The sequence below is a fragment of the Oryzias melastigma genome, linkage group LG10 (genome assembly GCF_002922805.2).
Source record: "Oryzias melastigma strain HK-1 linkage group LG10, ASM292280v2, whole genome shotgun sequence".
NCBI lineage: Eukaryota > Metazoa > Chordata > Actinopteri > Beloniformes > Adrianichthyidae > Oryzias > Oryzias melastigma.
In genome coordinates, this window is record NC_050521.1 from 27,354,013 (window position 1) to 27,366,999 (window position 12,987).

General features: G+C 41.9%; 1 protein-coding gene across 1 annotated transcript in view; it reads left to right on the forward strand.

The window, feature by feature from the left end:
• Window positions 1-12,987, forward strand: part of fat2 (FAT atypical cadherin 2) — a 98,786-nt gene that overhangs the window by 12,283 nt on the left and 73,516 nt on the right. The window contains exons 2-3 of the mRNA XM_024260406.2: window positions 4,819-8,079; window positions 10,232-10,543. Of these exons, the coding sequence (XP_024116174.1) occupies window positions 4,833-8,079; window positions 10,232-10,543 (3,559 nt within the window). The 5' untranslated portion in view covers window positions 4,819-4,832. The remainder of the gene's footprint in view (window positions 1-4,818; window positions 8,080-10,231; window positions 10,544-12,987) is intronic.

Consider the following 12,987-nt stretch of genomic DNA (forward strand, 5'->3'; position numbering starts at 1 on the left):
CTGGAGAACCAAAAATAAATTCCCCTTTTCAAGTTAATTTGAAGATTTTTATAAATTTTGTTTGCAGCAAATAACAATAACCAAAATATTTAAATAAATAAAAAAAGTATATGAAAATAAATATTTGTTCTGCTGAGTTAAAGTAAAGGAATACTATTTTATCTTATTGATTTAAAACATTTAAGAAACCATTTCAGGATTGTTATTCAAGATCTCTGAAATAAACGTTTGCGAAAAGATGACACAAAAAAAATCCTATTTAAGTCACAATAAGTCCTCATTGTGAAGCTGCATTGACGATCGAGTGTCGACTTTCAAAGAAAAGTCAATGTAAACGCATATCAACACTCATGTTTACACGAAAGTTCTGGAAGTTCAACCAGTAGAATTTCTGTAGGTTACATTCCTGTTCATAACACGGAAACGTCCGCCGTTTAAAGTCTGATCACAGAGGAGAAACTAATAATTATGTTTTGTGCCGTGCCGACACCAAGACGAACATTTGAGCCTCATTTCCACTGAGCGGTCCAGTGCGGTCCGGTATTTTGTAAAAATAGACCCATTAGACAGTACCGAACTGTACCTCTGGGGGGCCCTCATCCGTTGTAGGTCCATAGGAAAATGGAACAGAACTGTCGGGGTGGAGCCACTCGTTTGTTAGCAGAAAGTGATGACGACTTTAGAAAGAACCAATCAAGTGCTCATGTAAGCTAACGTTTCCAAAGTTTGCTAGCATTGGGGTTTTTGCAGTTTCAGCCCCGCCCACAATCTTCTTTCAAACAACATTAAATTCCTGTTCTATACGATGTACAAAAAGTAAAGACAGAAAAAGACGAGCTGCTGGATGATCCATTGTTGATGCTTTTCTAGTCGTCGCACTACACGCTTTGTGAAAACAAACCGCTCAGTGGGAGTGAGGCTTAACTGGACCGTGCCATACGACTCCTTACCGAACCGGACCGGATCGGACCGGAACACTCAGTGGAGACGAGGCTTTACAGGAACTGAGCTTTGAAAACTAAAACTGAGACCTGCAGGTTTTATTCCACTTTACATGGTGGACAAGCGCTAATAAACATAAAAGAAGAAGAAGAAGCCCCTCCCTTAAAGGGTTCCCCGTCTGCGCTTGGGGGGTCATGTGGAAATGGGATCCAGCAGCTGAACATTTGGGGGCAGGCCGCCGCCTGGAAGGCACTGCAGGCGAAGGGGGGAGCGCGTGAGCTGTGATGTCCACAAGCCGACGCCCTGCAGCCTCATCTGCAGGAATGCTGCCACGAGCATCACTTCCCACTTTGACTGACCTGAAACTTTTGGCTTCAGGATGATAAATCGTGGCGGTTCCTCTTCACATCTGGAGCATTTAAAGTGATTAAAACAGTTGAGCTGCTGCGGCGGCAGAACGCACGGCGGGCTGCGTTGGGGATGAAAACAGGATTTCAACACGTCCTGACAAAGCAAACAGGCTGATTTGTGGGATTCATTTCATGCCTGATAGAGAGTTCATTACAGAAAAATGGAGTTCATAATTCGAAGGTGTTTTCAGTCAGACAGTAATCCATCGTCATCTCCCTCCCAAACCACCCTCCCTGGATGCTCATTATGGGATTTACCTTCCTCCACGATTGCTTTAGCAAATATTTGTTCTTCTACGGTGACATACGATGTTGGCAAAGAGACTTCGATGGGTCCTCTGCATCACCACAATCAGAACAAATCGTTGAGCGTGTCGGTTCATTAAAAGTGTTTCCTGTGATCAACAATCTTTAGGAGTTTTACTAAACTGAAGCTTGAAGTTTGTGTCAGACTGTGAGGACTTTTTTTTAAATCATTTTTTAACAAGTTTTTAGTTTACCGCACCTGCAGTCCTATTATGTTCATATTCCAAGTCATATTGTTTTGTTCTGCTTGAGCAAACGATTCACATATTAAATTCTTACAATGTTTTTCGTAAAAACTGCGTGATCATGGAAAACGTCACTTTTGCAAGTTTGCAACGCGAACACCGTTATACTTTTATGTTTTTTCTTTTTCCATTTTGTGCGAAAATCTAAAAATCAACAAATTTAAGATTTTTCCACAAAATGGCAAAGTCACCATCCCATAATTATGTCAAAACTTCCATTGGATATTCCTTATTGTGTCTTGGTTTTGTTTGTGGATTTGGATTTTTTTATTTATTTATTTATTTATTTTTTTGGGCCCCATTCGAGATTTTGGCTCCATTATTTTCTTTTTTGCTGTGATGTCATCATTATCTTGGGGGGGTTGTTCATTATTTCAAAAATTCCAGTGTGTGTAACTTTATTTATTTATTTAACCTGGAAAAAATCCCATTGAGATCCACTGATCTCTTTTCAAGGGAGTCCTGCTCAAGATTCAAAAGTTACACACCCAGACATTTCATAAAGTTAAAATATGTTAGAAAAATAGAATAAAACAAATTAATTCCTTATTTTAAACAGCTACCGGTAAGTAATTTTATTTCCAGGTCCTTCATAATAAGGTTTAATTTTGGGGAGTTTCTGAGGATGTGGCGTTTTTGCTCAAAGGCGCAGAAAGAAAGATGAGGAGTGACAATAATCTTGAGTCCAGGACGGTGGCTGCAGTGGGACATAAACAGAAACCAAAGTGGAACCCTGTTGAAAACGTTTTCTATCGTTTCCTTTGCTGCTTGCCACAAACCAAAATGAGGATCACGCGTTACAGGTCTTCATTTCCCAAAGTCCTGAGTGTCCTGGGCGTGCGGGGGTCTCTCCTTTAGTCCTACACCAGGACCCACATGCAGGTCTGCTGCTCCTCAGATTAAACCATCACTGAAGTGGGATGGTCCTGCAGAAATGTTAACACTCAAATACTTGATGCCTCTACTAAGATTAATATTTAAGTTGATTCGGAGAACAAAAATCCCCGTTAAACCTGTAATTATCGCACTGGGGATTATTTCCATGTATTATTATGAAACCCGTTCAGATCCATATCCATGAGTGAGATCAGTCCAACGTTTGATGTCTAATCTCGAGCATTAGCAGCGGAGCGCGCCGGCTTCTCCGTGAAGAGCTTTTAAAGCTGTCGTGTAGGAAACAGCCAGCAAGATTACAAAACTCCTTCAATTTCTGTTAACCCATACGGGACCCGGACCGCTGTAATCTGCTGAGCTGTCACTGAGCAAATGAAGATAAAAATCCAGCATACCTGTTCCCCTTCATTTCCGAACGGCAGCGCCAGTCGACCTGGAGACTCCCACACGGCTCAGCACATTCCACCTTTTTGGGGAACTGCTTTCAGAAATGTTGAGATTATGTTTGACACTGGAATTCATAAACACCTCCGGATTCATTTACACACCCGGATGGACGGAGTCAAATCGACAGTTATTGTTGTCAGGACGCCAAGGGGGTGAAGGGGGAAACTTGACGGTGATCCCCTCGCCGCCCTGCTCATCCTCGCTGCGTCTTGCTCTGGTGGAGCTGTCAGAGCAGACGTGGAGGACGAGGGCGCTAACCCACGGCGCTGTCGACTGTCAGCTCTGGAAGCTGTGACATTTCAGCCGGCACCGGTGTGGTCCTGCAGCAGATGGAGGCTCATGTCTCTGCAGCACTCTTTGGAGTTCTGGTAATGAAAGCCTCCAGGGAAAGTGGAGGCTCCAACCCTCTGAACGTGTTCGGATGCTAAAGGACACGAGACAAAGACACGCTCAGTACCTTCACTTACACCCACAGCGCACCGCAAGCTCATTCTGGAGGATCGTCAGTTTGACTTTGCTGCATGTTGGGGCAGAGAAATGAAGAGGAGATGCCAAGATCATTTGCATATGAATAGATCCTGAAGATCTGAACCAACGCACATCTTCTACAACCTTTGTTAAAGGTTTTATGACCCTGTGGTAAACGGAAAACAAAGTGTTTTATAGAGAAAAATAGAATGTGAAAAAAGTGAAACAATGATAGAAATGTGAGACCAAGTATCAAAAAAGGATCATTAAAGAAAAACAACAGAAAAAATTGTACAGTTATTAAAAAAATCTAGAATTTATACAACTAAAATCAAATAAAGTCAAAATGTCATAAATTATAAGAAAAAAATCGTAAAATTAAAAGAACAAAGTCATGAATTTACAAGAAAATCCTATATTTAATAAAAATAACCATACGGTTATGATTATGAAGATGTAAATTAAATGTTAATAAAGCGCGACATATTCCTTGTAAACTTGTGACCTTTTAAATTCTACTTTTATGGAATATTTACATTTTTTTCACAATTTCATGACTTTTCTCACATAAATTTGTTTTCTTTTTTGCTGAAAAATACAACAAACATTGGATGATTGCTATCAAAGACAGCGTTGTTCTGCCAGAGAAAAAGGCCAAAACTCTGAGTTAAAAAAAGATATTGTCAAAGTAAAGCAGAATATGATACAATAATAGATATATTAGATAACAGAAAAGTCATAGTTGACAGAAGTTAGAAAGTTTCCTCGACTAATCATCAGAAAGAGTTTTGGCTGCTGCTCATGTGAAAAGTTTGAAGGCAGCGTTCTGGTTTTAAAACAGTTGCTTTACTTGTTTTACAATTTTTTTTCCTTCACTGACATGTTTGGACGAGTGAAAAAGACCGCAGGCATCCCATCTGCTGTTGTGCTCTTATTTACTGTATATAAGACGTGTTTGTGCCGCCGTTATGTTATTATGTGGTTTCTGCTGCAGCTTTACAAGCTGAGACAGATGTGGAGGACCTTGTGCTTTTCTTTTCTTTTCTTTGAGCCTTTCTCTTTTTTCCATTTCTAACCAGTGTGTTTCACTCCTCGTCTTCTTGCAGGCCTGAGGTCGACGATGGAACTTCTGAGGATGGCGACCTCAAGAACAACCCGCCTCATCTTAGCGGCATTGCTGCTCCACGTAGTCCGGGGTCTGATGGCAAAAGGGAAGAACGGTTCTCCACTCAGGTTTACTCACCATCTATACAACGCCACCATCAACGAAAACTCTCCGCCGCACATGTATGTGGAGACGCCAGTAAAAATGGGAATACAAGTGACAGACTCCCTCTGGGACATCCAGTACACCATCGTTGTCGGTGATGATGATGGCCTTTTCCAAGCAGAAGCTCTCTCGGTTGGAGATTTCTGCTTTCTCCGGCTGAAGACGCGCAGCAGCTACTCAGCTCTGTTGAACAGGGAAGTCCGAGACACTTACACCCTCACGGTGGAGGCCACAGAAGGCATTTTTGACCTCAAAGCAAAGACGAAAGTCGTTGTGCAGGTGCTCGACACGAACGACCTGAAACCTCTGTTCTACCCGGCCTCTTACAACGTGGCCATCAGAGAGGACACTCCGCTGAAGTCCAGCGTGGTTCGAGTCAGCGCCACGGACGCTGACGACGGCAGCAACGCGGAGTTCTACTACTCATTCACCAGCAGAGCTCACCCGTTTGCGGTCGACCCGTTCACCGGCACCGTGAGCCTCGTAAAAAAGCTCAACTACACCCAGACGCAGAAATTCGAGCTGACTGTGCTGGCTGAGGACAGAACAAAAAGGATATCTGGTGTTCAGAAGTTTGGGAATAGCGCCCAAGTCACAGTTTACATAGAAAAGATGTCCATGGTCTCTCCAGATATAGCTCCTCCCCCAAAGCCGACAGTGTCTGCAGATGGAGAAGTAGACATCAGCGTCCATGTGGAAGCAGGAGTTAAACCTGTGGAAAGCCTTAGCATCGTAGCAGGAGATCCTCACAAGTGTTTCCAGATTATCCCTTCAGGTGTGCAAGGAAACGACTTCCAAGTGATCTCCACCAAGAGAATCATGTGGTCTCAAAGTCCGTTTGGACTTAATCTGTCCCTTCAAGCCAAAGATAGAAGTTCGCCAAGTTTACACTCTGCAATAAAAGAAATCCACATTCCAGCGGATCATTATACCCCCTTGACGTTTTTGGAGGACACCTACATCGTCACCCTAAGTGAATTCTCCCCCCTTAAAACTCATGTCGCTAAAGTCTCCGTCTCATCAGTTCCTCATAACGTCACCTTTAGCATTAAGAGCAACTCCGACAGCTCAGGTTTTAAAATCAACCCCAAAACTGGAATAATTGTGACAGCTGCGAAATTTGACTATGAGAAAAAAGATCGATATGAGTTTGATGTTGTGGCCAATCACGGCGAGGCAGAGACTCACATTGTGGTTGAAATCACAGATGAAAATGACAACAGCCCCCAGTTCTCACAGACGTCCTACCAGGCTGCTTTGGATGAAAACAGTCCTGTTGGCAGCAGTGTTGTGAAAGTCACAGCGTGGGACAACGACAAGGAGCAAAATGGTTTTGTGACTTATTCTATAGCACACTCAGAACCCTTGCCGTTCACGATAGACCCTTTCACGGGTGTCATCCTGACTTCAGAGCATTTGGACTTTGAGCTGGCTAACCGGCTGTATCACCTGCGGGTTTGGGCCTCAGACAGCGGCAGTCCTTTCAATCAGGTCAGCGAGTGTCCCGTCACAATAACCCTCAACAACATCAACGATAACGTCCCTGTGTTTGAGAGGGTGGGCTGCAACATCACAGTACCACTCGATTTACCGGTGGGTCGTGAAGTCGCCAAATTGTCTGCCTTTGATTCAGATGAGCTCGAGCGGCTGCAGTACATCATCGAGTCCGGGAACGAGCTCCAAGTCTTTGGGATCGACACGTTCTCTGGAGCCCTCATCCTCAAAAAGCCAATTCCTCCACAGGAGGGCTCATTCACCTTTCGAGTTGTAGCTACGGATGGTAAATATCACTCAGAGGCTTCAGTCGTCAGAGTGACGGTCAGAGACAAAGGTGACAAGCCAACGCTGCACTGCCTGGAAACGGGCGTTCAGAAGCAGCAAACGGACAAGCTGATAGAGTCAATGAAACCAGTTTTAGTCAATAGAAAGGAAGAGTCCTTCTCTGACAAGCACATCACCAACCGGCATACTCCCAAGTTTGTGAAAAGTGTCCCCAGTTCCATCGACGTTGCTGAGAATCATCCTCTGAACTCCGCCATCCTTCAGTTCAAGGCGACAGACGGGGATTCTGGGTTCAACAGTAAGGTGGTGTTCGCCCTGTCAAGTGGCAATGAGGACGGCTGTTTCCGCATCGACACGTTCTCAGGAGAGCTGCAGCTAGTTTGTGCTCTTGACAGAGAGAGTAAGGAGTTCTACATTTTGAACATCACAGCTTATGACTTGGGAACGCCGCAGAGGTCCGTGTGGAAACTGATGGCTGTCAACATCCTGGATGTGAACGACAACCCTCCCGCCTTCGACCAGCCCAGATATGTGGTAAGAGTGCCAGAGAACGCAGCGGTGGGCTCGGTTGTTTTCACAGCTCAAGCAGCAGACCCGGACACCGACATGAGCGGGAAAGTCCAGTACTTCCTCCGGACATCCACGGATCTCTTTAGAGTGGATGAGCTGACCGGAGAGGTGATAGTGACGGGTCTGCTGGATCGAGAAGTCTTAGCCAGTCATAACCTGTGGATCGAAGCGAGAGACCAGGCCAAGCTCGGCCCTCAGCTCTTCTCCACCATCAGCTTAATTGTAATTTTGCAGGATATAAATGACAACCCACCTAAGTTCATACCCCCAAGGTACCACATAAAAGTGGCAGAAGACGTTCCAGTGGGAACCATTTTAGTGTGGGTGGAGAGTGTGGACTTAGATCTGGGCAGTGCTGGTCTCGTTACCTACAACCTGAAGAGCACAGAGAGCGGCATCTTCAACATCGACCCCTCCACGGGAGCCTTGACTCTGGAGAGGGAGCTGGACTTTGAGCGGCGACCCAAGTACAACCTCACGGTCCGCGCGGTGGACCACGGCCTGCCGCGCTCCCTCTCGTCCTCCTGCTTTGTGGAGATCCAGGTTCTGGACGTCAATGAGAACCTCCACCGGCCCACGTTCTCAGAGTTTGTGTATGAGGCTGCGGTCATGGAGGATGCGGCTGTGGGGAGCTCGGTGGTGACGCTCACCGCTTCAGACAAAGATCTGGGCAGAGACGGAGTCGTCCGATACCACATCCACGATGGCTCTGGACTTGGAGTTTTTTCCATCGATGAGGAATCAGGTAATCCTATAACCTTCATTATTATATTAATACATTCATCTCTGAAACCCTTATTTCATCAGCATGACTCGAACTTTCTTTAAAAACGAATTTCTGCCCTGTCGTGGATTATCACTCCTCTAGAAAGACTTTTTATCATTTCAAAATGACTTTATCAGAAAAAATAAAGTGAAGTTTCATAACTTTATGTTAAGAACTACAATAATAAGGCCATGATAAAAAAGAAAATATATAGGAAGACATTTGTAAAATTGTGAGAAAAAGATAAAAATTTTACAAAAAAAAAGAACATGAATTGGATTTTTTCAAAATGTAATTAAACATGAAAGAAGTTTTTTGTTTTCTTAAAGATGTGATTTAATAAAAAATAAAGTTGTTCATTTGCAAAAAAAGAAATAAAGCAGAATGTTGAAACATTTTAAAAACTAAATATATGATTTTATTCTTGAAAAAACAGGACTTTTTTTCTTTAAAAATACAACTTTTGAAAAAACTTTATTTTTGTGCATTTTTTTCCCACAATTGTACGACATCCTTGTAGAATTTAGACATTTTTTTAAATCCAAAATTTGATGAATTTATTCTCTAAAAATTGTGTATTTTTTATGAAAGATTATTTGACCCAAATCTTGTAAAAGTTCGACTTTTTTCTCAGAAAGTATTTTTGGGGCGTATTTGTACATATTCCTCATAAAATGTTGACATTTTCCTTGAAATTTTGAGACGTCATTTTATCAAAAGTTTGACGCTTTTCACATCATTTTAAAACTAGTCTTGCAAAAATTTGACTTATAATTGTTTAACTTTTTCATATAACTTCTTATAACCTGGTAAAAGTTCAGCTTTTTTCATGATATGTTTACGACTTTTTACTTTTAAAAGATTGACTTTTTTTCTCACAATAGTATGACTTTCTCTTGTACAAGTTTAACTTTTTTGTCATAACTGGACAACTTCCTCATAAATTAAGGATTTTAAGACTATATTTTCATAAAATTTTGACTTTTATCTCATAATTGTTTATTTTCATATCAATTTAATTTTTTTTTCTCTAAATTGCAAAATTGAATCCAGATATTTTTTTTTATTTTCATAGTGGCCCTAATACTCTGTCAGACATAATTAATCCATTATTATAAAAACGTATTTATTTGTTTAATTTGTTGCTATATTGAAATAATGCAAATCTATCCAGTTGATACGATTTGAGACAGTGGCTGAATAAGTTATTTTTCTCCCCAGCACTGCTGTTAATATTTTTACATTTTAAACTAAATTGTTGAGAGCAAAAAAAAAAAAAAACCAAATCATCCCACAATGGATTTCATCAAAGGTTTTAAAAACAAAAGTTCAAAAAAATTATAATTTCTTTCTCAATTCTTTGATGCAGTGGGCTTTCCGGGGTTAATGAAGGGGTTTGATAATTATGTGATCATATTTTTACTGAATTTATGAAAAATAATTTAACTTTTCTTGATTTCTCAGTGGTCAGAAAAGGCAAAAAATGTTAAATTAGGTATATGTATTTTGTTAATTTAAATAAAATGGTTTGTTTTTGGAATAAAAGAAAACTCTATTTATGGAATGAGTTTCTAAAAACATCTAAGATCGCATAATAGAGAAAGTACAAACATTAAATCAAATTCAGTTTATTTTAAGCGCAGATTTAAATGTGAAAGATCTTTTTATCAGTTTTGGCTTCATGTGGGAATGAATGCTGCTGATGTTCGTAAAGGTATTTTTCCTTTATAACTATATTCCTCACTGAAACCCTGTAACCCCACCGTATGCTGCTGCATTCCATCGGCCTGCTGTTCCCATGAAGTTCAGATAAAATCAGGAAAACGGAGTCCTCCATCACGATGGAGCTGTGCTGAAACAGAACCTGTGTGAGGCTGGTGTCTTTACTTCTCCCTGGGGGAGAAACCATTTTTAAACTTGTGTGGAGGACATGTTCACGCAGAAGAGTCAGCCTTTGATGAAGCAAATATATCACTGTGTTGCAGACGAAGAACTAAATTTATATCTCACCTTTTGGCTCCAATCCAGATGCTTTTAATTGCAAATTAGAACTTTGAAAAAAAATAAGTTAAAAACGATGAAGCTAAAGTAAACAGAAGCAGGAAGTCATGGTCCGTTGGTGGTGTTTCAGGTGTGATCCGGACATCGGAGCCGCTGGACCGTGAAGCCGTCCCTCACTACTGGCTCTCTGTGTTTGCCACCGACCTGGGAACCGAGCCTCTAGTATCCTGGACCCACGTCTTCCTGGAGGTTCTGGACGTCAACGACAACGCTCCAGAACTTTCCCAGCCCATCTACTTTGCGGCGGTCCAGGAGAACGTGGACAAAGTGAAGTCGGTCATCCAGGTGTCGGCCACAGACGTGGACGCCTCCTCCGACGGGCAGCTCTCCTTCCAGATGCTGGAGTCTCACCGCACCTTTTTTGACATTGACCCCAAAACAGGTAAAAACGCTTTATAAACAACCACTTTTTTTTCGTAATGGAGACACTGAAACCAGTTTGTCTGGAACAAAAGAAATCAGGCGCTCTTTCACTCTCTGCTCTGTAAATCACTTTAATGTTTCACGCCTTCAAATAATCTAAACCTGTTCAGAAGTTATTAATTTCTGAGAGTGACAACATTTCCTACAACATGAAACATTTAGCAGCACAACAGCTTTCAATGCCAAAATATAACCACACTTCACATCACAGGATTCTCAATCAGTAAAACATCGTATGGATTTTTCTATTCATGTTCTGTTTTAGGAACATCAACTCACCATGTTTGTGAATCCATGAGGGATACAGATGAATCCCACTGATCTCAACTCAACAGTTTTCTGTGAACATGTCGGCTGTCTGCTGAAGGGCCTTTTCATCATCGACATTCAGACTTTCAGGAAGAGACAGGATCAGAACGGTCTGGATTTCTTCTGGTTCTCACAGAAAAGTGAGAACGCTCTTTGAACTACCATAACTCTTCAACGGTTTAAGCCATCAGCTGATTCTGATAAGGACAAAAGCAGCTTTTCATGCGATGTGGAACACATTACTAATGTAAAGAGTTGCACAAAGTTTCAGAACCTCCAGGATGTACGTTAAAGCTTAAACGGTTGAAGAGTTGTGTTAGTCCATAGAATGTAAACACTGAAGGTAAAGCTACAGGGTTTAGGAGGATCTTCGTTTGACTTTTGGAGAAAGTCTCAGCTTTTCCTTCAATTATTTTCATTCTAAACTGTAAAACTTGATTCCATTCAGGTATCAGTCCATCATCAATTTAAATGTATTATTTGTAAAGCCCTTTTAGAAGTAAATACAACCAAAATGCTTAACCAAGTCAAATAAAATCACTTAATAAAATACGAGAAAAACAAAAGCTATAAAACAGATAAAAGCAATTAGACAATAAAAGACAATTAGACAGTCTAATCCAAGAGTTAAAAGCCTGAGTAAAAAGATTACCAATAGTTTTTAAAAGTGACTTCAAATCACTCAGAATCAGAATTTTCCGCTTCTCCAGACGACATTCAGCCTCATTCTGCTACCGAAAACTAAACCAACTAAAGGAGAATTTTTTTGTCTGGTTCATTCTTCCTGTTTATGGATGCTAGGCCGTCTCTGTAATTAGCTTAGAAAAATGTCCGGTCTCCAAAGAAAACGCTTTGAATGAGAGTTGATGAACATCTCAGCTGTTGGGGTTCTAAAGGGCGGCAGCACTCTGGCACGGTGGTTAGCGTCTCACCTCACAGCGAGGAAGACTAAACTCCAGCCCGGCTGGGACTCTCCTGTGTAGAGTTTGAAAGTGGGTTTTCCACTCACAGTCTGAAAACATCCTTCATAGATGTCTCGAAATTGTCTCTAGGAGTGCATGTGAGCGTGACCTTGCAATGGATGGACCTCTAAAGGAAACGTCAGCAGTCAGAGAAAGCCTCAGAAGCTGCAGGTATCTGCAGACTTCCTTTTTGGTGGATTTTTTTGCATTTGCCGTTCAGACAAACAGTTTGAAGTCGGTCTTTCTTGCTGCTCTTTGAATTTCTCGTTTCCTCTAAGGACTGTTTGTGCAGCCATGAATCTGCACAAAGGGGCCTTTTGAAGATGGATCCTCCTGGTGCATGTCGGAGCAAGTGATGCTGAATCCAGCGTGCCAAAAGAGCAGAGCTGAAAATGAGACTTGTTACTGAAAGTCGGTCAGTTACATTCTCCTCCATGATCCTAAGAAGAAAAGGGGAAAAAGTTTCAGAGTTCCTTGAACGCCTCAGGACGCCGTGCACAAATCACTGACAGTTGCAGCTGATTTTCTTTGATGTTCGGGGAAGGAGAACAGCGCGAGCGCTGACGCTGCAAGTCCGTGCACGTCCTGTTGTCTTAATATCCCGGGTGTTTGTCCACACCCGAGGGCCATTTACTGAGGGATTACGGAGAGAGAGGTTCCAGCGGTTTGGAGACGGACGTCACACAAAGGCGGGTCATGAAGGAGGTGTCGACACGGCCGCAGCGTCCAATTAAAACAAGGTGTTTTTGTGTAAATGCAGGTGTTTCTGAGATCCCTTAATCCTGCACAGAAACGCGGATGAAGAGTTTTCAGCTGAAAGCAGGTACTGTGTGAGAACTTCATGATGTAGTTGTAATGTGACATCATTCAGCTGTTGGAACCAAGACTGCAGGTGCACTTAATCCCGATAAATTTCCCAACATAAAAGGAGCTGTGAATGGATTCATTTAGCTGTTTTTTGCCATATTTAGACTGTAATTAACCTTAAAGTCCAGACAAATAAATAGATGAATAACTGGACTGTACGGACAAAGCGTATACTTCCTGTTTCAAACAAACACAAAAGTTTTTGTGAAGGTTTTGCAAAGTAACCGAACGGCAGTGTATCACACTTGTGAGGTCATCGTTGAGA